This window comes from Salvelinus namaycush, chromosome 9, assembly GCF_016432855.1.
Source record: "Salvelinus namaycush isolate Seneca chromosome 9, SaNama_1.0, whole genome shotgun sequence".
Lineage (NCBI taxonomy): Eukaryota > Metazoa > Chordata > Actinopteri > Salmoniformes > Salmonidae > Salvelinus > Salvelinus namaycush.
The window spans coordinates 43,937,848-43,964,293 of NC_052315.1; the positions used below are offsets into that span (position 1 = coordinate 43,937,848).

General features: G+C 42.1%; 2 protein-coding genes across 2 annotated transcripts in view; both read left to right on the forward strand.

Annotated features, from left to right (window-relative positions):
• The first annotated feature begins 364 nt into the window (after positions 1–364).
• LOC120054104 (protein C12orf4 homolog) lies at positions 365–19,841 on the forward strand. Its single transcript, XM_039001492.1, has 14 exons — positions 365–452; positions 3,019–3,207; positions 3,305–3,450; positions 4,706–4,887; positions 5,014–5,113; positions 5,228–5,349; positions 8,483–8,589; positions 8,793–8,990; positions 9,290–9,418; positions 12,086–12,160; positions 13,071–13,273; positions 14,950–15,007; positions 15,098–15,165; positions 19,109–19,841. The coding sequence occupies exons 2-14, from the start codon at positions 3,027–3,029 to the stop codon at positions 19,199–19,201; spliced, it is 1,662 nt and encodes a 553-aa protein (XP_038857420.1). The 5' UTR covers positions 365–452; positions 3,019–3,026; the 3' UTR covers positions 19,202–19,841.
• A 2,799-nt stretch (positions 19,842–22,640) lies between these two features.
• Positions 22,641–26,446, forward strand: part of LOC120054105 (solute carrier family 45 member 3-like) — a 50,084-nt gene continuing 46,278 nt past the window's right edge. Inside the window, exon 1 of the mRNA XM_039001493.1 lies at positions 22,641–22,851. The gene's annotated coding sequence lies outside the window, so the exon portion shown is untranslated. The remainder of the gene's footprint in view (positions 22,852–26,446) is intronic.

A 26,446-nucleotide genomic window follows, 5' to 3' on the forward strand; every position in this document is an offset into this window, starting at 1 on the left:
CTGTATAGCTAGCTAACGTTAGTTGCTAAATGACGTGTCTCAAGTCTCTTAACAGTATACAAACTATACCGAATGAATACTGAATAACTTAGCTAAAAGACCACATTGAAATAAGTACTTGATTACTTATTTCAAGCTATCCAGAGACAAACTGAATCTGGCATATCTATATTGTGTTTCTGTTTAGGTGATTCGTTCTTTTTTTGTGTACATTGACAAAATGTTGAAATATATAACCTTACTGTTAATGACAATGGAAAACCATTATTCGACTAATAAGATATAAAACTCCATATGGTTACACTTGTGTGTCCTACATTTACAAAAAAATACAATACGACGAAAGTTGTATTTCAAAAGCCCAGCTAGCTCAGTTGTGTCAATCAGATGATTGTCCAAACAAGGACACTTACACGGGCGTCAGTTTACATCCACAAAATACTAATGTACAGGTAAAACTAGACTTCTCCCATCTTTATTCTTCTGAAACAAATGTATCACGGCTGCAGTATGATTAGTGTCAATATTGTTGCTATTGGTTGCACTAAGCTAGGCACCGACCACTGCAATATTAGCTACTATTGCTAACTAGCGAAAGCTTTAGTTACGTAACCTGACGCATAATGACTATATACAATACATGACCAAAGGTATGTGGACACCTGCTCGTCGAACATCTCATTCCAAAATCATGGGCATTAATATGGAGTTGGTCCCCCTTTGCTGCTATAACAGCCTCCTCTCTTCTGGGAAGGCTTTCCACTAGATACGGAACATTTCTGCGGGGACTTGCATCCATTCAGCCACTAGAGTATTCGTGAGTTTGGGCGATTAGGCCTGGCTCGCAGTCAGCGTTCCAATTCATCCCAAAGGTGTTTGATGGGGTTGAGGTCAAGGCTCTGTGCAGGCCAGTCAAGTTCTTCCACACCGATCTCAACAAACCATTTCTGTATGGACCTTGCTTTGTCCACAGGGGCATTGTCATGCTGAAACAGGAAAGGGCCTTCCCCAAACTGTTGCCGCAAAGTTGTAAACACAGAATTGTCTAGAATGTCATTGTATGCTGTAGCGTTAAGATTTCCCTTAACTGGAACTAAGGGGCCTAGCCTGAACCATGAAAAACAGCACCAGACCATTCCTCCACCAAACTTTACAGTTGGCACTATGCATTGGGGCAGGTAGCGTTTTTCTGGCATCAGCCAAACCCAGATTGATCTGTCGGACTGCCAGATAGTGAAGTGTGATTAATCACTCCAGAGAACGCGTTTCCACTGCTCCAGAGTCCAATGGCGGCGAGCTTTACACCACTCCAGCCGACGCTTGGTATTGCACATGGTGATCTCAAGCTTGTGTGCGGCTGCTCAGCCATGGAAATCCATTTCATGAAGCTTCCGACAAACAGTTCTTGTGCTGACGTTGCTTCCAGAGGCAGTTTGGAACTCGATAGTGAGTGTTGCAACCCGAGGACAGATGACTTTATGCGCTACATGCTTCAGCACTTGGTGGTCCCATTCTGTGAGCATGTGTGGCCTACCACTTCGCGGCTGAGCCGTTGTTGTTCATAGACATTTCCACTTTACAATAACAGCACTTACAGTTGACCGGGGCAGCTCTAGCAGGGCAGACATTTGTTGGAAAGGTGGCATCCTATGACAGTGTCACGTTAAGTCACTGAACTCTTCATTAAGGCCATTCTACTGTCAATGTTTGTCTATGGAGATTGCATGGCTGTGTGCTCGATTTAATACATCTGTAAGCAACAGGTGTGGCTGAAATAGCCAAATCCACTCATTTGGTGTCCACATACTTTTGTATATAGTGTATTACCTAACGTTAGCTGAAGGGACCAATGGGGCTACACATTAATGCTTATTGTTTTTACTAGCTATCTAGGTATCTGTCAGCAATAATCTGAACCTTGCAAGCCTGGTAGTTAGTTAAATGATTCTATTTCCAATTGATACTAAATGGCCCCAGGCTATTTCTGTAGCCAGCAGATCCGACCCGGTTGCTTACAGATGCTCTAGGGTCGGACAGGCTTCCTGTGTAGATTAAGATACTGCAGAGCCGGCGCGAGATATTGCCTGGAAACGTACCTCACTCCAGGGATGAGAAATACGTTGTACTCCGAATTGTCCCATTATCCAACTATTACACCGAGAAGATTGAACGACTACTCGTTTTTTATCAGTCGTTCAATCTTCTTGGTGTAGTAGTTGGGATAATGCAACAATTCGGAGTACAACACATTTCTCATCCTTAGATTGAGTTATGTTTTCCAGGCCATATCTTGCGCCGGCTCCACGGGGTCTTAATCTACACTGGAAGCCTGTCTGACCCTAGTGCAGTTGTTAGCAAGTGGGTCGGATCTGCCTATAATTTCTGTAGAAATTCAGAATGATAGCTTGCCTTAAAGCACTGCAAAGACTTGGAAAATTTCCTTACAAGCCAGAATGTTGAATAAAATTGTATTTCTAATTACTGTACTGGTTGTCCCTGTTTGTTCATATTAGGGTTGAAATTAAAGAAGAGTTATCCAAAGGAAAGTATTATTCAACCGACTTTTCATAACGCTGGTACTGCCATTGGGGTTTCTACCACCAGGCACATGCGCAAAATCATGAAAACACCTGCAAGACTTTCAGTTAGTATGCGTGTATGTACTTCCGTCTTGTGCACCTGCCGTAGCAATCAAACCATGATGGCCACGCACAGAGACACTCGTGTTTAAGTCGCGTTAATAACACTTTCGTGTGGGTGTTTTGTCTCATATTTCCATCCGAATAACATTAAAGTCAGCGGACAACATTCTTGCTAGTAAAAGGACTGTTAGGAATTTTTTGTCGTATACGTTCGAGAGGAAGGAAATTCCACACTGATTGGAAAGGGGCAAAATGATAGTCTGAGATGCATATCTGGTATACATGACACAGGATGTGATTGCATTCTTATTACTGTACATATACTCACTACTCTATTCATTTTCATTGGTTTATAACTTCTTTCATCTGCTTTCAGCTGAGAAAATGAAGAAAAACAAGGGAAATGTGAACACCACCACTGAGAAGGAGTTTGTGTTTCAGTTCAGGGCAGGGAGGAATGTCTGTGTCCTCAAAGTACCTCTGCAATTCCCTGTCCAAGAAAATGTCAGTGATCTTCATGGACGACTTATGCTGCTGCACAAAATACCTTGCTTCGTTGAGAATGGTGAGATTTCCATTTAACTAAATAAAATGAAACTTTGTCTCTTCTATTCATCCACACATACCTTTTGGTACTAATCATTTAATGTATACTGGTTTAGAACTGAAGAGCACACTGTCCACCTTTATTGAGAGTGAAACCATCCAGGACTATGACAGAGAAGCAGAGTTGGCCCTACGGAGGCTGACAACAGGAGAGGTGGACATCAACCAGCTTACAAACACATGGGCAAAGGCCTACTCGGAGGTAAAAGCAGAACTCAAAACCAAAGACCATGTTTAGAAGCATATTTTCATATTAACTTGTTCGTCCCTAAAGCTTCTAACCCCGTCCCTGCTTCTGTTCTCTCGCTTCTTCTCCCTGATCCCTCGCTTCTGTCTGATAGTGTCGCACCCGCTGATTATTATTTTTTTTTTTTCATTCCCTCATGTTGTTCACCTCACATTACAGAAGTGGATGACACTGTTGGATGTATGAGACTACAGTGCAATCTGTATTCTTATGCTATTTTCTGTATGGAACAATCCAACTATCTGAAAGATGAGCTAGAGAAGTGTTTGCATACTGTGCCTCCTGATAATATGATTATCTCCCAGTGTCTGAGTTGTGGTCATAGATCATTATATTGATACAGAAAGTCAGTGAGTCACAGACAGTTGACTGCTCCTTAAGTTTCGGAGACAATATATCAAATTAGATTGGAAAGATTTGCTAAAAGTTCTTGGGAGTTGCCAAGATGTAGTGTTTGTCTTTGAGTTGCAGCTCATCAATTTTATACAAGCAAGACCTGCGTCATCTGTCTGACAGTTTGAAGGGGAATGTAAATCATTAAAACATCTGTGGTCTGATGAGAGAGATTACTAGACATGGTGGCTTTTACTTTAAATGGATGAAAGCGGAAACTCCCTTTGAAACAGAATATCTTCCGTATTTTTTTGTCTTTTAAAGTCAACAAGATCATCGGCTTCATGCACTTCAAAGTTCTGGACTTAAAATTCTGCTGCCACTTGCTCAAGCACTTGTAAAAGTAAACAAGGCTGCCCCTCCAATAAAGCTTGGTTGCTCACTGCTGTGATGTGTACAGGGTAACCATTAACATTTTACTGCACTAGCACAGAAATACTCATGGATGCTGTCCAGTGTATTTGAAGGAACTGCGATGGTCTTTTTAATGTATATCATGTTTGTTGCGTAAAGATCCCTGGACTTGTATTAATAGAGGAAGTGTCTAAACTTTTCTATGCCCATTCTAAATATGGCACAAGTACAAGGTCCCTCTCGTAGCTTCCCCTCTATTACGTTTGTTAAGGAGAATCACCTCTTGCTTTTCACGCTGTCCACTCACAATTGTTGACCGGGTCTTTCGTACAGCACAGTCACTCACTTTTTCACTTCCTACAATTTCCTCTGATCTACTGAACAATGTCTTCCTGTGATTTTCCTTTACTCTCAAAAGATTACTCCCACACGCCATCATCCTCTTTTCCTTGTTCCTATTTAGACCACGCTGGAACATGCTCGTCCTGAGGATCCCTGCTGGGATGAGGACTTTGCAGATGTTTACCACGAGCTCATCCACTCCCCGGCCTCTGACACCCTGCTCAACCTGGAACACAACTACTTTGTCAGCGTTTCAGAGCTCATCAGTGAGAGAGACATGGAGCTGAAGAAGTTACAAGAGAGGTTGGTATGATCATAGAGATAAGTCCTCAATTGCAAAGGAGCCAATTAAGTCATCGTAGTTGAAGTTAGTTTCATATAACAAATGCCTAATGTGTTTAGCATTGTTCTGTTTTTCTCAACTCCCAGACAGGCAGCAGAGATGGACAAAGTCATGCAGGAGCTGGGAAAGACATTGACTGACCAGGATGTAAATGCATTTGCCTCTCAACACTTCGATGCCCAGCAGGTAAGACACCGAACCAGTCAGTTTGGCCGTTTGAGCTACAAGCATTGCAATGCTCTATGCACAGAGCTACAGAGTCATGAATATTCACGATTGGTGATTCTTCTCTCTGGTCAGGTGCTGGAGAACAAGTGGGCCAATGAACTGAAACAGGTGACTCATATTCAGAAGCAGGAGTATCAGGAGTGGGTGATCAAACTGCACCAGGACATGCAGAACCCCAATAACAGCACTATTAAGTAAGAGAGAGAGAGAGTGTTTGTGTGTATATGTGTGTTTGCGTGCTTGTGAATGCATATGTGCAGAAATGTACTTACTCTCAAGTAGCTTTTTAGGGGGGTGCAAATCAGCAGGTTTTTGTCTGTTCCTTGAAATCCTACTAACACTTTCAAGGCTCACAGTGAAGCAACATTGGTTAAATCAAGATAATGAGTAGTCGAGTCAGGTGGTTAAGTGCTTGGATGGGAAAGAAAGCCTGCACACACAGTGGAATGACATATGCACACACAGCAGCACTTTCAAATGCACGCGCAAGAGGCATTGAAAGAGCATCCTTGCTGATTTTTTTGATGTCATATATGGTTTACTCCTTTTTATGTGCAGTTCGTCAGTCCCAATGCACCTCATCTGGGGTTTGATTGATAGAATTTATTTGACAATTTGTAAAATCCATAGATAAGGGCGCTCCAGCTGGTGACGCCTCCACATACAATTGAAGAAAATCATCAAGGATAACACAATAAAGCTTAACAGCTTATTTCCATCCTGGTCCTTTTGAAGAGGGAAAGGGGAAGGGGGAATACAACAAGGTTAGGCGGGGATTGTAATGACAACAGACAATGACAAACACAATGATTGTTTGTTTCACAACATCCGATATTAATACAATTTCCGTTCCTCATAAACAACTATGGACAGGTACATCTTCCTTGTCTCACATACCCTTAATATATCAACAATATATATACAGTGGGGCAAAAAAGTATTTAGTCAGCCACCAATTGTGCAAGTTCTCCCACTTAAAAATATGAGAGAGGCCTGTAATTTTCATTATAGGTACACTTCAACTATGACAGACAAAATCTTACATTGTAATATTTTTTATGAATTTATTTGCAAATTATGGTGGAAAATAAGTATTTGGTCAATAACAAACAAGCAACATTTCTGGTTCTCACAGACCTGTAACTTCTTCTTTAAGAGGCTCCTCTGTTCTCCACTCGTTACCTGTATTAATGGCACCTGTTTGAACTTGTTATCAGTATAAAAGACACCTGTCCACAACCTCAAACAGTCACACTCCAAACTCCACTATGGCCAAGACCAAAGAGCTGTCAAAGGACACCAGAAACAAAATTGTAGACCTGCACCAGGCTGGGAAGACTGAATCTGCAATAGGTAAGCAGCTTCGTTTGAAGAAATCAACTGTGGGAGCAATTATTAGGAAATGGAAGACATACAAGACCACTGATAATCTCCCTCGATCTGGGGCTCCACGCAAGATCTCACCCCGTGGGGTCAAAATGATCACAAGAACGGTGAGCAAAAATCCCAGAACCACACGGGGGGACCTAGTGAATGACCTGCAGAGAGCTGGGACCAAAGTAACAAAGCCTACCATCAGTAACACACTACGCCGCCAGGGACTCAAATCCTGCAGTGCCAGACCTTGTCCCCCTGCTTAAGCCAGTACATGTCCAGGCCCGTCTGAAGTTTGCTAGAAAGCATTTGGATGATCCAGAAGAAGATTGGGAGAATGTCATATGGTCAGATGAAACCAAAATAGAACTTTTTGGTAAAAACTCAACTCGTTGTGTTTGGAGGACAAAGAATGCTGAGTTGCATCCAAAGAACACCATACCTACTGTGAAGCATGGGGGTGGAAACATCATGCTTTGGGGCTGTTTTTCTGCAAAGGGACCAGGACGACTGATCCGTGTAAAGGAAAGAATGAATGGGGCCATGTATCGTGAGATTTTGAGTGAAAACCTCCTTCCATCAGCAAGGGCATTAAAGATTAAACGTGGCTGGGTCTTTCAGCATGACAATGATCCCAAACACACTGCCCGGGCAACGAAGGAGTGGCTTCGTAAGAAGCATTTCAAGGTCCTGGAGTGGCCTAGCCAGTCTCCAGATCTCAACCCCATAGAAAATCTTTGGAGGGAGTTGAAAGTCCGTGTTGCCCAGCAACAGCCCCAAAACATCACTGCTCTAGAGGAGATCTGCATGGAGGAATGGGCCAAAATACCAGCAACAGTGTGTGAAAACTTTGTGAAGACTTACAGAAAATGTTTGACCTCTGTCATTGCCAACAAAGGGTATATAACAAAGTATTTAGATAAACTTTTGTTATTGGCCAAATACTTATTTTCCACCATAATTTGCAAATTAATTAATTAAAAATCCTACAATGTGATTTTCTGGATTTTTTTTTTTCATTTTGTCTGTCATAGTTGAAGTGTACCTATGATGAAAATTACAGGCCTCTCTCATCTTTTTAAGTGGGAGAACTTGCACAATTGGTGGCTGACTAAATACTTTTTTGCCCCACTGTATCTATATACACACACAATATAATAAACAACAGGCACCAAAAAGGCAGACACCTACTTTAATTTTACCACTCACTTTTGAGACATGCTACTATTTAGCCATTTTTTCAGTGAGAACTTGAAACTACCTATGGAGGTTATACATTTAACAATTCTTCGGAAGATTATTCCAAAGAATGGCAGCCAAGTATACATTTTTTCCCCCCTATACCACTTTTAAATCTAAAAGGAACAACGTCAGTTTCACTCCTTCTAGTTGAATAGTTATGGTTATCCCTTACTAAGTTAAGGTAGTTACATAAGTATCTGGGGACCATACTGTGGACAATCTTATGTACAAGACACAATTTTATCTGAGCAACTCTCTGCTCCACTTTAAGCCATCTAAGGCTTTCAAAGTGGGAGTAGTCAAGATGCGTAAGTGCTGGAAGTTTAAGAGTAATCCTGACTAATTTGTTTTAATACATTTTTTAATATCTTTGGGGCACGATTGTACCAGGAAGAGCTTGCATAGTTGAAGTGGCACTGAACAAGGGCCCCTGCCAATGTCCCCATTGCATTCTTATCCAAATATTTGGAGGTTCTTGCCAGGAACCTAATTTTACGGTTCACTTTGGCAATAACATTTTGTGCCATGCTCTCCCATCAGATGGTTATCTTTGTAGCCCTGTGTCCACTCATCTTCCAGTCCCAGATCTGTTTGTGCTGTTTAGCCAACTTCTATGCTCATTGGCGTGGGCAAGACGGCAGACACAGGTCTGGGACAAGGCTAGTCATCTTGTAAACCCTGCCCTTTACAGTGTGAGGTTGTGTTTGTCAGTGAGGAGATCAAGGTGCAGCCCAGTCAGCTGACAGTGGAGTCTGAGCCTGGGGCCAGGCTGTATGAGGAGCAGCGACAGCTGGAGGAGAGCTTCACTATCCACTTAGGTAATATACTGTCTGTGTCCCCATGGAAACACTGCTGCCTGGTCCAACAAGCCTATGATAAAAATGAACCCTGATGACAGCCACTGGATTTATACTTTACTTCCTGACATCGTAAAATATAAAGACGTCCCATACGTGTTGAGTGTATATTTTTGTTTGTTTCTGATGTATTTTGACGGTGTCGTTCCTGTGGTGTCGTCCAGGTGCACAGCTGAAGACCATGCACAACCTGCGGCTGGTGCGGGCAGACGTGCTGGACTTCTGTAAGCACCGTCGGCATGGCAGCAGCGGGACCAAGCTGCGGCGGCTGCAGACTGCTCTGTCACTCTACTCCTCGTCCCTGTGTGGCCTGGTTCTTCTGGTGGACAACCGGGTCAACTCCTATAGCGGCATCAAGAGAGGTGAGAGGTCAGTGGCCAAGGATCAGTGGTCAACATTAAGCAGGAGACCACACTGTTAGGCCCTGTTAGTTACATGAGAGTGTAAAACCCATTTATCAATACTGAATTGATTCATTCTTTCTTATTGCCATGACCACATATGAAGATGTTTGGCTTGAGGACACCAGTGAGTTAGATGTTTGAGCATGATGATAGCTCATAAAGGTTTTGTCACAGTCAGAACATACGCCAACCCCTAACCTTCATAAACATTGTGAGATTGTAAGAGTCCTCATCATGTGTTTGTGTGTGTTTTCCAGACTTTGCCACAGTATCTAAGGAGTGTACAGACTTCCACTTCCCTCGGCTGGAGGAGCAGCTGGAGGTGGTCCAGCAGGTGGTGCTTTACGCCCGGACTCAGAGGAGCAGCAAGCACAAAGTTCAGCCGGGTGAGTCAGTCACACACACACCAACAGGGGTGAAAATGATTGGCACCCCTGTTTTCAATACCTTTCAATACATCCCCTTGTGAAGATAACGGCACTGAGCCTTTTTCTAACTGTTTTATGAGGAGAACACATTGGGAGGGATGTTAGACCATTCCTCCATACAGAATCTTTCCAGATCCTTGATATCCTTCGTCTGCTCTTATGGACTGCCCTCTTCAATTCAAACAACAGGTTTTCAATGGGGTTCAAATCCGGAAACTGAGATGGCAATAGTAAAATGTAAAAAAAAATTGTGGTCAATTAACCATTTCTTTTTGGATTTTGATGTGTGCTTGGGGATATTGTCTTCCTGGAAGATCCACTTGCGGCCAAGTTTTAGCCTCCTGGCAGAGGCAAACAGGTTTTTGGCTGAAATGTCCTGCTACTGGGTAAAGTTCACGATGGGGCTCCCGAGTGGAGCAGCGGTCTAAGGCACTGCATCTCAGTGCTAGAGGCGTCACTACAGAAACTGGTTTGATTCTAGGCTGTATCACAACCGGCCGTGATTGGTAGTCCCATAGGGCGGCACACAATTGGCCAAGCATCGTTAGGATTTGGCCGGGTTAGGCCGTCATTATAAATAAGAATTTGTTCTTAACTGACTTGCCTAGTTAAATAAAGGTTGAATCATTTTTATTGGTCTATTAACTAATTTACCGCACTAAAAGGGCATTGTAAATTTCACAGTATTATTCCAAATAATACTGTGAAATACACTACATGATCAAAAGTTTGTGGACACCTCGTTGAACATCTCATTCCAAAATCATGGGGATTAATATGGATTTGGTCCCCGCCTTGCTGCTATAACAGCCTCCACTCTTCTGGGAAGGCTTTCCACTAGATGTTGGAACATTGCTGCGGGGACATGTTTCTATTCAGCCACAAGAGCATTTGTGAGTTCGAGCGATTAGGCCTGGCTCGCAGTCGGCGTTCCAATTCATCCCCAAGGTGTTCGATGGAGTTGAGGTCAGGGCTCTGTGCAGGCCAGTCAAGTTCTTCCACACCGATCTCGACAAACCATTTCTATATGGACCTCGCTTTGTGCACAGGGAATTGCCATGCTGAAATAGGAAAGGGCCTTCCCCAAACTGTTGCCACAAAGTTGGAAGCACAGAATCGTCTAGAATGCCATTGTATGCTGTAGCATTAAGATTTCCCTTCACTGGAAATAAGGGGCCTAGCCCGAACCATGAAAAACAGCCCCAGACCATTATTCCACCTCCTCCAAATTGTACAGTTGGCACTATGCATTGGGGCATGTAGCGTTCTCCTGGCATTCGCCAAACCCAGATTCCTCCCTTCGGACTGCCAGATGGTGAAGCATGATTTATCACTCCAGAGAACGTGTTTCCCCTGCTCCGGAGTCCAATGGCGGCGGGCCTTACACCACTCAAATCGACACTTGGCATTGCGCATGGTGATCTTAGGCTTGTGTGTGGCTGCTCGGCCATGGAAACCCATTTCATGAAGCTTCCGATGAACAGTTATTGTGCTGACGTTGCTTCCAGAGGCAGTTTCGAACTCTCTAATGAGTTTTACAACCAAGAACAGAAGATTTTTTTCACGTTTCAGCACTCGGCGGTCCCGTTCTGTGAGCTTGTGTGGACTACCACTTTGCGGCTGAGCCGTTGGTCCTCCTAGATGTTTCCACTTCACAATAACAGCACTTACAGTTGACCAGGGCAGAAATTTGACGAACTGACTTGTTGGAAAGGTGGCATCCTATAACTGTGCCACGTTGAAAGCCACTGAGCTCTTCAGTAAGGCCATTCTACTGCCAATGTTTGTCTATGGAGATTGCATGGCTGTGAGCTTGATTTTATACATCTGTCAGCAACGGGTGTGGCTGAAATTACAGAATCCACTAATTTGAAGGGGTGTCCACATACTTTTGTGTGTGTGTGTGTATATATATATATATATATATATATATATATATAAAACGTAAGAAAATCATGTTTTTGACTGCACTGGTTCTTTAACAAGGGCCAATGACCAATGGAAGCAAAAATAACCCCATAACATCAAAGGTTATTTTCTGCATATGCATCCTTCTTTCGATGCCAAACCCACCACCGGTGTGCGTGGTCAAAGAGTTCTATTTTCATGTCATCTGACCATAGCACCGGTTCCAATCCAAGTGTCCAATGCCCTTTAGCAAACTCCAGGTGTTTACATTTTGTTGGATGACATGAAAATATAATTCTTTGGTCAGGATGACTGAGTGATGATGTAACAATGGCATATATACGGTCCAGTTAGAACAATGTTAAAGATCCTGGCCCAGTAAAGTCATGTTTGAACAAGGGCAAAGTAAATGGCAAACTGGACAGATGTGTTAGGGATTATGTCAGGAGGAAGGACAAGGCTCTTTTGACATCATTGCCAACGTGTGTTGTCGGAAACCTCTGTCAAGATCCGTATAACAATCCCCATTGAATGGCTGTTTGAGTGGAGAGCTATCAGAGAGCTCAGTATGGAAACAATCCTCCTGGCTATCAGGCCTTATATGGATGGGCCTTTGACCTCTGTTGCTATTGTCATTTACTTCCTGAAAAGTCATGTTTGCTCACACGATTTCCATACAGGAAATTCTGAACTCCTCTCTTGTTTTCCTTTTGACAGAGGTTCCTAAGAATGGAACTAATAGTGAAGATAAAAACAAACATTTGGAAAGGAATCCCTCCAATATCTTACCAGGTAAAGTTGACTGAATACATGGTTTTGACTAATTCTTTAAGGGACGAATCCTGACTTTGTGCATTGTGAACATTTTACTTAAAGATGCACTATGCAGAAAACGCTATGCCATTTCCTGGTTGCTAAAATTCTAATAGTTTGCAAAAGTTCAGATTGTGACAAAACAAGCAAGTACAGTGTAGCTAATCATTGTACCATGATGAGGGCGGCAGGTAGCCTAGTGGTTAGAGTTTTGGGCCAGTAACCGAAAGGTTGCTAGATCGAATCCCCGAGCTGACAAGGTAAAAATCTGTCGGTTTTACCCACTGTTCCTAGGCTATCATTGTAAATAAGAATTTGTTCTTAACTGACTTGCCTAGTTTAGAAATAGGCTTTCATAGGGCCTCCCGAGTGGCGCAGCGGTCTAAGGCACTGCAGTGCTTGAGGCGTCACTACAGATCCGGGTTCGATCCCGGGCTGTGTCGCAGCCGGCCGTGACCGGGAAACCCATGAGGCAACTCAGAATTGGCCCAGCGTCGTCCGGGTTAGGAGAGGGCTTGGCCGGCCGGGATGTCCTTATCCCATCGCACTCTAGAGACTCCTCTGGCGGGCCGGGCGCAGGCACGCTGACACGGTCGCCAGGTGTACGGTGTTTCCTCCGACACATTGGTACGGCTTGCTTCCGGGTTAAGCGAGCAGTGTGTCAAGAAGTAGTGCGGCTTGGCAGGGTCGTGTTTCGGAGAACACATGGTTCTCGACCTTTGCCTCTGCCGAGTCTGTACGGGAGTTGCAGCGAAGGGACAAGACTGTAACTACCAATTTGGATATCACAAAAATTGAGGGGGAAAAAAATACACAAAAAAACAAGACATAGGCTGTCATTTCTAATATCTTATCTTATTCCCTAAATTCTCTTCTGTCACGGTCTCAGGGGAATTCTACATCTCCCGCCACTCCAACCTGTCTGAGGTCCACATAGTGTTCCACCTGTGTGTGGATGACAACGTGCGCTCAGGCAACATCACGGCACGGGACCCTGCCATCATGGGCCTCCGCAACATCCTCAAGGTCTGCTGCACTCACGACGTCACCACCATCACCATCCCTCTGCTACTGGTCCACGACATGTCAGAGGTGAGAGAGAGCCTCATGTTATGTGTGTAAAAGGAGAAGATCATTTACCTCGAAGTCCCAGAAGTCAGATGCATAATGCATGTACAGTGTTGTACATTATTTACAGGTGAGAGATGACAGTTATACATATGCTATGCATGCATAACTGGTGCGGTGTGACTTGAGTTTATGTAAGTTCAGGTCACCAGCAGTTACCATTATGCTACATTTTGCATTGTTATGAACACCAATCAAAATAGTTCTTTGGGGTCCAGCATGTTGGTGATGTTTAATAGAAAAGGGTTGTGTGAAGAGCTTTTTATTTTTTACATTTTTTTTGTAAACCCAGTGAACTGTACTGACCACTCCTAGTTCCTTGGTTAGATGAATAGTGGGGGAAGGAGAAAAGGATGGAAAAATAGACGGAAGGAAAGGCGGAGTAATGACGGTCTTAGTTCAGGCCTTAGGAACTGATTTGCCCCTCCTGGCCTGCAGTTAAACAGTGCTGCAGACCTGGGTTCAGATCCTATTTCAAATATCTCCATTTCTTTCAGATACATTTCGAACTAAGTATTCAGATATTTTTTTTATTCTAAAAAACAATTAGTTGAATATTGGAATCTATTTGTAAATACACTTGAAATGTATTGGCATGTATTTTAAAATACTCGAATACACTTCCATGCATTTAACCCAGGTATTTTAAAATAGTATTTTAAAATACATTCAAATAGTTTTTTTTTTAATAGGAAATTATTTGAAATGACTTTAAAATATTTCCAATATAAGTAGTTGAGTTGGGCCACAAGATTTAAAAATACTCAAATACACAGAAAATAAGTATTTAAATAACAAATAATCAAATACACATGTATTTGAACCCAGGTCTGCAGTGCTGTGGGCTTCAGTCTGTTGTCTCCATTCCCAGTGTCATCCTGACATGTTCCTACCCTCCCCGATGGCACATTCACAAGCCTTTGATACTGTCTCTCATTTCTACTTCCTCCTCCACGTCTCTCTGCTTGTTTGTTCAGTGCAACCTCGGCAGTGTTCTGGCCTGTGCAGCTCTGGTTGTGAACTCTCCTTAGCATTTCCTCCATTCAGGAGTAGATGAGGGAAAAGCGGAGAGTCGTGAACATTTGTGTTTACTCAAACTGAGTATACAGCACTCTGTACACACAGAGCAGGGTAGCGATAGCATTGAAAGACAGCAGCACTCCTGAGTCCACATGGAGCAAACCAGAACCTGAGAACAGCCATTTCTCAACAAGCTGCTGCCTGATGTAGACCTCCTTACTGCGGTGCAGAGGGCCCTCTTCTTATCGTGCCACAACATGCCTGATGAAACACGCAAGAGCGTGTTCACAAATGTACTCTGTATAGTATTCTCACTTCCTAAGGTGCAGGAACCAGTCTCTTTTTCAGTTGAAAGCATTTCCGTCGGGATTCTTCTTTTCCAGTGCTTTTTCCAACTGAAGAAATTGTACTTTTGCCCAGCTCAGTTTATATGTACAGTGACACAATGTCCAGCATAGTTTGTCAAAGGAGCCATGAGAAAATGTTTATTCTTTATGAAAATATGTGTTTTGACAACGTCAGGCAGGCAGAATAGAAGGGAACAGTGAGGGGATGACAGAGGTTTAGTGTGTTCCACCATCCTGTGGCCTGACTGACTCCTCTCATTCTCTCACCTGCAGGAGATGACCATCCCGTGGTGCCTGAAGCGGGCCGAGCTGGTCTTCAAATGTGTCAAAGGTGAGATAGTAAGAAGCACCAGTGGCATTTTCCCCTCTTGTGTCTCCTCTGAGACCTCTCTGTCCTGACTTAAGATGTTTCCCTCTGCAGGTTTTATGATGGAGATGGCATCGTGGGATGGAGGGATCTCACGGACTGTCCAGTTTCTAGTTCCACAGGTAAGAATAGGTCTGCTGGTAAACTGGCCAGAACCTTAATGACTCAGACCTAGCTTGCACTGTATTGCAGAATATATACAGTACCAGTTAAAAGTTTGGACACCTACTCATTCCAGGGTTTTTCTTTATTTTTACTATTTTCTACATTGTAGAATAACAGTGAAGAGATCAAAACTATGAAATAACACATGGAATCATGTAGTAGCCAAAAAAGTGTTAAACAAATCAAAATATATTTTACGTAGCCACCCTTTGCCTTGATGACAGCTCTGCACACTCTTAGCATTCTCTCAACCAGCATCATGAGGTAGTCACCTGGAATGCATTTCAATAACAGGTGTGCCTCGTTAAAAGTTAATATGTGGAATTTCTTTCCTTCTTAATGCATTTGAGCCAATCATTTGTGTTGTGACAAGGTTGGGGTGGTATACAGAAGATAGTCCTATTTAGTAAAGGACCAAGTGCATATTATGGCAAGAACAGCTCAAATAAGCCAAGAGAAAATGACAGTCCATCATTACTTTAAGACATGAAGGTCAGTCAATCAGGAAAATGTCAAGAACTTTGAAAGTTTCTTCAAGTGCAGTCGCAAAAACCACCAAGCGCTATAATGAAACTGGCTCTCATGAGGATCGCCACAGGAAAGGAAGACCCAGAGTTACCTCTGCTGCAGAGGATAAGTTCATTAGAGTTAACTGCACCTCAGATTGCAGCCCAAATAAATGCTTCACAGAGTTCAAGTAACAAACACATCTCAACATCAACTGTTCAGAGGAGACTGCGTGAATCAGGCCATGGTCGAATTGCTGCAAAGAAACCACTACTAAAGGACACCAATAATAAGAAGACATGCTTGGTTCCAGAAACACGAGCAATGGACATAAGACCAGTGCAAATCTGTCCTTTGGTCTAACCAGTCCAAATTTGAGATTTTTGGTTTCAACCACCTTGTCTTTGTGAGACGCAGAGTAGGTGAACGGATGATCTCCACATGTGTGGTTCCCACCGTGAAGCATGGAGGAGGAGGTGTGATGTGTGATTTATTTAGAATTCAAGGCACACTTAACCAGCATGGCTACCACAGCATTCTGCAGCAATACACCATCCCATCTGGTTTGCACTTAGTGAGACTGTCATTTGTTGGCCTCCATAATCACCCGACCTCAACCCAATTGAGAGGGTTTGGGATGATGGAAAAGCATTCCTCATGAAGCTGGATAAGAGAATGCCAAGAGTGTGCTGTCATCAAGGCAAAGGTTGGCTACTTTGAAGAATATCACATCTATTTTGATTTAACACTTTTTTGGTTACTACATGATTCCATATGGGTTATTTCATAGTTTTGATGTCTTCACTATTATTCTACAATGTAGAAAATAGTCAAAAATAAAGAAAAACCCTTGAATGAGAAGGTGTCTTAACTTTTGACTGGTACTGTACTTTTAGTGATATTATTGAGGTCTATAACTGTACTATTAGAGTTGAATGTACAAAACCAGACAGGTTAGATGTCTATGTCAGGTCTCAGATGAAAAGAACATCAACGCAACCAGTCAGTATTTAGGGCTGATTACTCTGAGTTGATAAAGTGTTGCCCGCCAAATATGATTTAGTGAAGCCACAGAATGAACCCTACTTGAAGAGCAAACAAGTACTTGAGGAGAAAGTTATGGTCGTATGTTTCAGAGCAGGAATTTGGACCTACATTGGAGTTGGCGCTATTGCTTGTCTCAGCCATTCAGCGTCCAACAATAGTACCCCTGTACAGTATTTCTCACAAAGGCACACCTGGTCGTGCATACTCTCCAAGTACACTCTGTAGTGTACACTGTGTACCTACATTCAATTTACCATTGCAAAAAAAGTATGTACTTTTAGGCTCAGTCAACAATGTCACTGTTTGATGAAGATGATTATGATTTATGTACAGTACCAGTCAAACGTTTGGGGACACCTACTCATTCAATGGTTTTTCTTTATTTTCACTATTTTCTACATTGTACAATAATAGTAAAGACATAAACTATGAAATAACACATGTAGTAACCAAAACATTGTTATACTAATCAAAATATATTTTAGATTCTTCCAAGTAGCCACCATTTGCCTTGATGACAGCTTTGCACGCTCTTGGCATTCTCTCAACCAACTTCACCTGGAATGCTTTTCCAACAGTCTTGAAGGAGTTCCCGCATATGCTGAGAACTTGTTGGCTGCTTTTCCGTCACTCTTTTCCTTCAACTCATCCCAAACCATCTCAATTGGGTTGAGGTCGGGTGATAATGGAGGCCAGGTCATCTGATGCAGCACTCGATCACTCTCCTTCTTGGTCAAATAGCCCTTACACAGCCTGGAGGTGTGTTGTTTCATTGTCCTATTGAAAAGCAAATGATAGACCCACTAAGCGCAAACCAGATGGGATGGCGTATCACTGCAGAATGCTGTAGTAGTCATGCTGGTTAAGTGTGCCTTGAATTCTAAATAAATCACTGACAGTGTCACCAGCAAAGCACCATCACACCACCACCTTCATGCTTCATGGTGGGAACCACACATGCGGAGATCATCCGTTCACCTACTCTGCGTCTTACAAAGACTCGGCGGTTAGAACCAAAAATATCAAATTTGGAGTCATCAGACGAAAGGACAAATTTCCACCGGTCTAATGTCCATTGATTGTGTTTCTTGGCCCAAGCAAGTCTCTTCTTCTTATTAGTGTCCTTTAGTAGTGGTTTCTTTGTAGCAATTTGACTATATTTTGGGCTGCAATTTCTGAGGCTGGTAACTCTAATAAACTTATCCTCCGTAGCAGAGGTAACTCTGTCGTTTTCTCTTTGCTTATTTGAGCTGTTCTTGCCATTATATGGGCTTGGTCTTTTACCAAATAGGGCTATCTTCTGTATTCCACCCCTACCCTGTCACAACACAACTGATTGGCTCAAACACATTAAGAAGGAAAGAAATTCCACAAATTAACTTAACAAGGCACACCTGTTAATTGAAATGCATTCCAGGTGACTACCTCATGAAGCTGGTTGAGAGAATGCCACAAGTGTGCAAAGCTGTCAAGGCAAAGGGTGGCTACTTTGAAGAATCTCAAACATAAAATATATTTTGATTTGCTTAACACTTTTTGATTATTACATGATTCCTTCACTATTATTCTACAATGTAGAAAATTGTAAAAAAAAAAAAAAAAGAAAGAAAGAAAAATCCTTGAATGAGTAGGTGTGTCCGAACTTTCAACTGGTTGTGTGTGTATTTATATGTGTGTGTAGTATTATTTATATGACTTGTTTTGGTGAGATCTCTTATTTCTCTATAGAACCATTCCCTTTATTAATGTGGCTCTGTTACAGGTTAGTTATATAAGTCTATTGTTCTGAGGGAGGTTCCCTATAGACTGGGTCGCCTATACTATGATTACATGTTGACAGGCTCAGAGGATAAGACCAGCATCAAGGGTTATAACAGCATTTACGTCTGCCAGCCTTACGCTCCGACACCATTCAAAATAGAACTTCTAAAACAGCATTTTCTACACCTCAAACGAGACACGTACTGTATGCTCTCTAAATACGAGTGTTGTGAGTGGAGACATTAATACTTAAAATGCTTATTAGAAGGCCTGTTAGTGTTGTAACCTAACATGTTCCCTATGAGAGCCATAGCTGTCAGAGCACACACAATTACAGCATCTTGACTGGTCCCACAGGAAATGGGACACCGAGCTAAAGGTCCCTGCTTAAGTTGTCGTTAACACTTGTACACAAACAAGCGACAACAAAAATGTTGTGAATTTGTATGTTAAGAATTCCCCCCAAGTTGATGTTGTATATGTAAGCCATTTGTGTCCGTTTAGGCTACTCTGTTGGAAAGACATCCGTTCCCTGCGTGCCCACTGCTCACTAAGCATTGCTGTTTGTCTGTGTTTTATTGACAGAGTATATCAGAGGAGATGTTCTACCAGTTGAGCAACATGCTGCCTCAGATCTTCCGCGTCTCCTCCACCCTCACGCTCACCTCCAAACGCTGACGGAGACACATGACCAATCACATTGGCTTGGCAACTGTCAACACTGAGTTCCAGCAAACATATTTAAATAGTTGCATTTCACAGGGGTTAGTGTGATGGATGACTTTAGAGCTTCCTGTTACAAGTGATTATCAACCCCTGTGTAATTAGCATCTTGAGGCAAGGCGACATCATCTCGGGGCAAGGCGACATCATCTTGCCAAAAAGATAGATTGTGTCGTTGTCCGAGACGAGCATTATGCAGTTTTTGTGCATTGCAGTGAATTATAGTGAAGGCTCTGTCATTATTCCTCTCCACTCCAGTAACAGCAGAGGGCACTGTTCTCAGAGACGAAGCCCCCAACTCTCTGATAGATGTTTAATCTACTTTGTGCCTTAACATGGACTTTATTATATTTTGTTATGAAACTGACAGTTGGCATTAAAGTTGCACCCTATTGAGCATACACAAGTTCAGCACTTAAACTTTTCGATGTGGCATTCCAATGAACTCATTCCAATTTACTCCGTGTTTACACCTATATCGGCGGTAAATGTTTTTAGTAGAAATGTATGTAAGGAGTGTTGAAACGGTTTCAAGGAGAATGACAGGCTGTGTATATAGTCACAAACTTACATTACAGATCTAATGTGAATCTCATCTCTGTGAAATGTTTCTGATTTGACATTATTTACACTTTTTTTTACTGGGGCCTGAAGCACTGGAGTATAGCCTACACCATATTGCAGTTTCTGCACAATTTTATTTACTGTTTAGGGATAATCCACGATTGGCTAATCTCCCTGAAGCTAATATGACATAGTAATTGCATTCCATTTCTGCTTGGATTAGGTCATTTTAGATAGATTAAATAATAATTATTGTCTGACACTCGGGCTCCCGAGTTGCGCAGGGGTCTAAGACACTGCATCTCAGTGCAAGAGGCGTCACTGCAATACCTGGCTCGAATCCAGGCTGCATCACATCCGGCCGTGATTGGGAGTCCGATAGGGCGGCGCACAATTGGCCCAGCGTCGTCCGGGGTAGGCCGTCATTGTAAATAAGAATTTGTTCTTAACTGACTTGCCTAGTTAAATAGACAAATAAAACACTTTCCTGCCCTGATTGTCAGTGTTGAGATGATTAAACAGATCAAGTGCACTAATCAAAACAGTGTCTTTTTCACGTGAAAAACAGATGGCTGTTGGCATTCCTTCCGAGCTCTCAAGTCAGTGTCGTGTTAACTTGCCACACTTTTTATACCGTACTGCAGTGGTGAGAACCCACAAACGCTATGGAAATGTGTTACTGAATGCCTTGCATTCTTGCCATTGGTCTCGGTGGCCTTAAGTGTTGGGTTCCCTGGGGCAGAGGAACCATGGTGCCGAGTCAGCAGCATCATACACCGGCCGGGCCCAGTGTTCGTCCTTCCTCCTCCCTGGTGTTGTGTGCAGCCAGGCAGCCTGGACTTCAGAGCCTCACACACAGGCCCTCTGACGAGGACAGCAAATCCCTGGAACAATTGACCTCCTAGGGGGCTGATTGGTTCCTGGGTTCAGGTACACAACTATCCCTGTGTGGCACGTTCATGTCAGACTAGTCTTGGTTTGACACGCTTTACTGACTTTATTGTCCCCATGGGGAAATGTTGTTGCAGCATCATGTATGTGTTTAAATACAGTAGACAACAAATTGACAATAAAAAAATCACAAGTTACATACAGTATATACCAATGAAAGAGACTAGCCTGCTGACCTTACTGGGTGGATAGGAACATTAACCAGCTGTTTAGGAGGGATATCACACTTGGCACAAATTATTGTCTCGTTCTGTTTTTCCTGCCGGGGGAGGGGGGTGCTCTGTTTACAGTACAGGGCCCTGGATTTAATCAAACCTGTAAACAATTGTTTCCACGGTAAGTCAAAGACATGAATACTCTTGCACAGCAAGAAATAAATGAATTTGAGATGATTTTAGTTTCACACTGTTGATTGATGGGAAAGTGGGGCTTTTTCTCTGCCAAGGAGGGTTCAGATATGAGTTAACTTGTATCTTGTTATCTGTTTTAGTAACACTTTAATAATAGCTTTGTTATTGTGTAAAATTGAGTTTAGGGGTTATTGCTGCGACACAAGTGGAATAAGGACCATTCGAAAAATGGGTTAATACAATATTATTACTATAGAAATACTACGCTGGCATGGAGCTACGCTGAAGTTTTACCCTTTCTGTATAGCACAATACATCCTGTCCACATGATGCAGAAGAGACTCTTATTGGCTCCCAAGAACCCAACAACAGTGTGCTGTTTTATGTTACCGTGCCAATGTGGAGGATTGACACAAGCTTATGACTGTTATGCATAGAAACCATAAGAAACTCAACAGATTATACAGTGAAAATTGATTTTAAAGGAACGTTCCCAACCTCACCAGTTTATAATTGAAGTCTAGGGAATGGCCTCCGGGGGGCTAGATGTCAATGCATTAAGCATGGAGGTGACCACAGGGCTATTAATCTCTGCCTACTTTGGCTTCATTAATGTTAAATAAAGACTAGGCTAGTCTATTATTAATATTGGTAGTAGCTAGTGTTATGTTGCCCAACTCCTTATACCTCTGGGTAGGCAACATGATGGTCCTGACACCTGATTTCATTCAACATGTCTTCTGAAATTGTGTAACACTGAAGTATACTGATCCCGCAGGTGAAGAAGACGGATATGGAGGTCCTGGGTTGGCGTAGTTACACATGGTCTGCGGTTGGACGTACTGCCAAATTCTCTAGAACGGCGTTGGAGGCAGCTTATGGTAGAGAAATTAACATTCAATTCCCTGACAACAGCTGTGGTGGGCATTCCTGCAGTCAGCATGCCAATTGCACGCTCCCTCAACTTGAGACATCTGTGGCATTGTGTTGTGTGACAAAACTGCACATTTTCAAGTGGCCTTTTATTGTCCCCCAGCACAAGGTGCACCTGTGTAATGATCATTCTGTTTAATCGGCTTCTTGATATGCCACACCTGTCAGGTGGATGGAATATCTTGGCATAGGAGAAATGCTCACGAACAGAGATGAATTTGTGCACAACATTTGAGAGAAATACGATTTTTGTGCATATGGAACATTTCTAGGATTTTTTATTTCAGCTCATGAAAAAGGGGAATAACACTGCATGTTGCGTTTATATTTTGGTTCAGTGTTGATGTAATGTAAACATAGCTTTGTAATTTTGTAGTTTTGACATGTGTCCCATCTCTTTCTGTTTGAGTCAGTATTTAGAAATAAAAACAATTTCTTCAAATGCCCTATTGAGTTCACCATCAAAATAAAGTGATTCAACTGTTCGTGTTACATTGAGTATCTGATACATTGTATAATTGATAAGCTGATACATTGTGTCAATCGTATTATTACAGGTGGGTGTAAAATAAAGGAGGCAAAAAAATGTCGTCTTCGCTAGAGTTCAGCATGAAGTCTACCATTGAGCCTCCCCGCACTCCTCAGGAAAACAGTCGCCTCCATCCTCCCATGATCTCTCTCCTCTCTTTCCCCGCTCCATAGAATCCCGCAACGTCACAGCAGTCCTTCCTACAAGTTGGGCAACGACGGAACATCGTGAAAAGTGTACAAGTTGCTGCATGGATTTACTGGAGTTGCGTCGACAAGGTACAGTATTTCGCAATTATATCTAAGAATTGGCCATTCTTATACCGGGTTTGTTGTGGTATGCAACATACTTTCCGTGTTTCCAAATGTAGCGCCGCAGCTCGCGATAACTGAACTACTAACATGTAAAACTTAGTAATTGTATGTTTATAACTTCCGCTTTATACAACGCGCCCACTGCAGGTTTATTGGTTTTGCTTTTGAAAAATATAATGCTTTGCTTTGAAGTCCTCTTGCGGTTATGGTCTATCTATCGAACGAACCTAAAGCAATGTGATGTTTCATTCAAAATGAGCGCATGTGTCTACGACGTTGTGGTTTTTGAGGACCTTAAGTTGGTTCTTACTGTCTTAGTTGCCATATAGTTTGCTCTCTATAAATTGATATTGTGCCAAGTGCCATGGTGGCAACGAGTGTATACCGATTGCAATGGCAATCAGTGGCTTTCTTTCTCCTCGAAAGCATTTTTATCTTTGCTCTAAACATTTGGCGCTGTTGGGGTGACCCCTGCTGTTTTGACACATGGATGTGGGGGAGGAAGCGTTTGCAAGTATTTTGAGGTCATAGAGATAAACCTTTTAAAATGAACTAATTGGTAAAGTGGAAAACGGTGTACTAACAGAGTAGTAGATCTTCTATTATAGTATGTTCCAATTAACATGAACCAGGAATAGAAAAATATATATATTTTAATATAGGGTTAGGCCTAATTAATTTTTTTAATCATTCAACAGGGAAAGTAAATTGTTTTCACATACAGTGTGACATGACAAAACTGTCCCAAACAACTTCCACCTCATAAATCTGGAGATGAATTCACATGTTATGCTTGCTTATGTAGACCACAACAGCTGACATTTCAATAACTTGACATTTTCATACTGTTGCCCTTATATTTTCAGAAGTCATTTAGGCCAATTTCATACATTCCTGGAGATCAAACATCATGATGTTTCGGGGTCCTGAATGGCGCAGCGGTCTAAGACATTGCATCTCAGTGCTAGAGACGTCACTACAGACCCTGGTTCGATTCCAGGCTGTATCACAACCGGCCGTGATTTGGAGTCCCATAGGGCGGCACACAATTGGCCCAGCATTGTCCGTGTTACGGTTTGGCCGGGTTAGGTCATCATTGTAAATAAGAATTTGTTCTTAACTGACTTGCCTAGTTAAATAAAGGTTAAATAAAAACAATTATATATTTTGAAGATGGATCCTAGACATTCAATCTGCCTAGAGTTTCAATTTAGCGATTGGAGTGACACATTTTCCTCTGTTGTAGATTTAAAAGAACTGCTCCCAATGCTAGACGAATGACTGTAGAGCCATTAGTCAAATGGTCTGTGTTTTTTTTCTCTGTTTCTATTTAAACTTCCCTGGCTGGAGAACAAAATAACAGGAACTAGGTAATGCACATTTTCCATGAGACTCATTCTGTAAACAGAGGTTGTCATATTACATGTGTATAAATGGCAATTACAACTAAAAGTTTCCAATGTTTTTAAATAGCCTATATATGATGCTTTGGTTTTACCAGGAACCGAATGGCCAAACCCACAGTACTTACGAAGAGGATCAAAAGGTTAAACAGCTTCAACTCATGACAGAGGGACTTTTATTGTCTCTGTGGCCATGACTCACGCTACCTCCGTACAAAGGCCACTTGAGTGTGTTATTCATGTATTTCAGCAAAATACAGACTTCCTTTCAGTCCTATTGCCTGAGTCGATCTCTCCTCTCCCATCCATATTAGGTTCTGCTCTGTTCTCAGCTAGTTACTGTGCAGTCCAGTTATAACGTCAGCAAATTAACATCTCACTTCCCAACCTATTCTTCCAGCCTCGGACTGATCATTACTTTAAATAGACTAGAGTTGTTTTATGATCCTGTTAATAATGTGTATTAGGCTCAACATTAACATCCAATAATCACTTAGCCTGCTAAGTAATAAGCTGATTATCCCCTGGTAATAACACACTTATTAAAACTTTTTTTTATTGAATATAAAGGAAAAAATCTTCAGAATATGCAATTAGGGACTGTAGGCAGACAAACACAGTGTGTACAGTATGTTGGGCCATGGTTTTTCACCAGAGCCTGTAGTCGCCAATTGAGAGGGCCTTGGGTTGATCTCCTTAGGCCACATCTACTCCATCCTGAAGAAATGTCCTTCACCCCGAATGCTCCTGCCTGACCAGCTGCACTGCTCCCTAATGCTGTAGCGAGCAGGATAATCACACACCACCCGGCAAGCTACTTAAAGCTACTCAAGACCTTTAAACACACATTGATAGATAGGCCTAGGCCAATATCTCCTGCTACTCCTTGTTGTTAACCTCATTGTAGAAGCATGTATTAGTGAAGTGTTGTTCCTAAGAAATAAGTTTAGCATGACCACTGTGAGTGAAATTAGCTCAATGCCTTTCACTGAGCTGAAAAACGTGTGTTTCAGTGGGCTTAGAGGCTATTCACTCCTCTAAGCTCTTCCTCCTGTTTAAAGCATTGTATGCTATACTGGTATCATATGATGCCATGAACAATCAGTGGTATGCAATCTACACAATGGTTGTCTAGCTTTTGAGAACTGCGAAGGCGGCTTGCATTGAAATCTTTGAGAGCACTCTCTGCCTGTTCATGGAATTGGATTTCATAGATTTTTTTTGTTTTGAGACTTACTTGTTGTCCAGTCAGAAAATATATATTCTTCGGGCCTCCTGTATCGTTGTTTTTGCATTTTGTTGGATGATATTACTGTTTATTGGCAAATTTTCTTTAATTTGATCCATAACATCTAGTTGCCTTTGTTGATTTTCTGTCCATATGAGACCTTATCTTTGACCACACTTGAATATTAACAATGGCTTTGGGTTAGAAGAAATCTGAGCCACTGGGTCTATTGACAAAGTCCAAGCAGCTAAGACCGTTTTTACATTCACAATAGCAAAGGGACATGGCTGCACTGAGCCATGTAAAACTATGGAAGCCATTCCTGCCACAATTTCTTTTTAATGTCGATACTATCTAAACATTTTGAGATATGTAAGTCAACATTTTGAGATAGTAGATCACACAAATAGAATATGTTTTTGCATTTGTAACATTCATGAAGTACGACTGACCCCTGTCACTGAAGCCACGGAAGTACAAGGCCAAACGCAGCACTGTAGGCATTGTTAGCAGAAAACACGATCCCCCATTATAGTGAATGGAAAATGGCAATCTTCGTGGTCAATAAAAACATTTTGGAAGACAATCATGGTACCAGTAATTAGTTCTAATACACCAGATGTATGTCCTTGAACAGATTATTTAAAAATTGCACACAGAAGAAGTTATAAGGATAATTTAGTTGCTTACTGGAATAGCTCAAACTGTGCATGTTATCCCTCCATGAGACGCCATCTTAACCAAATTAATTTGGCTTCAATGCGCTATTGATTCTTCACTTAGAAATCAATGGTGTCACGTGATTGATGGCTTTGTCCGTTCATATATACAGTCATTGGTAACATTGTGTGGTGATTTTAGAGGTGAGACCGCAGAGAGACCATGTGAGGATATGATAGAGCCAAGTGACTTGGTGTATAGAGAGAAG

Bases quoted from the DNA above. Each gene is read 5' to 3' on its own strand.
- LOC120054104 (XM_039001492.1), top strand. From the start codon at position 3,027: ATGAAGAAAAACAAGGGAAATGTGAACACCACCACTGAGAAGGAGTTT. The intron at 8,991-9,289 runs GTGAGAGGTCAG...TGTGTTTTCCAG, and splicing joins CTATAGCGGCATCAAGAGAG to ACTTTGCCACAGTATCTAAG. The intron at 12,161-13,070 runs GTAAAGTTGACT...TCACGGTCTCAG, and splicing joins TCCCTCCAATATCTTACCAG to GGGAATTCTACATCTCCCGC.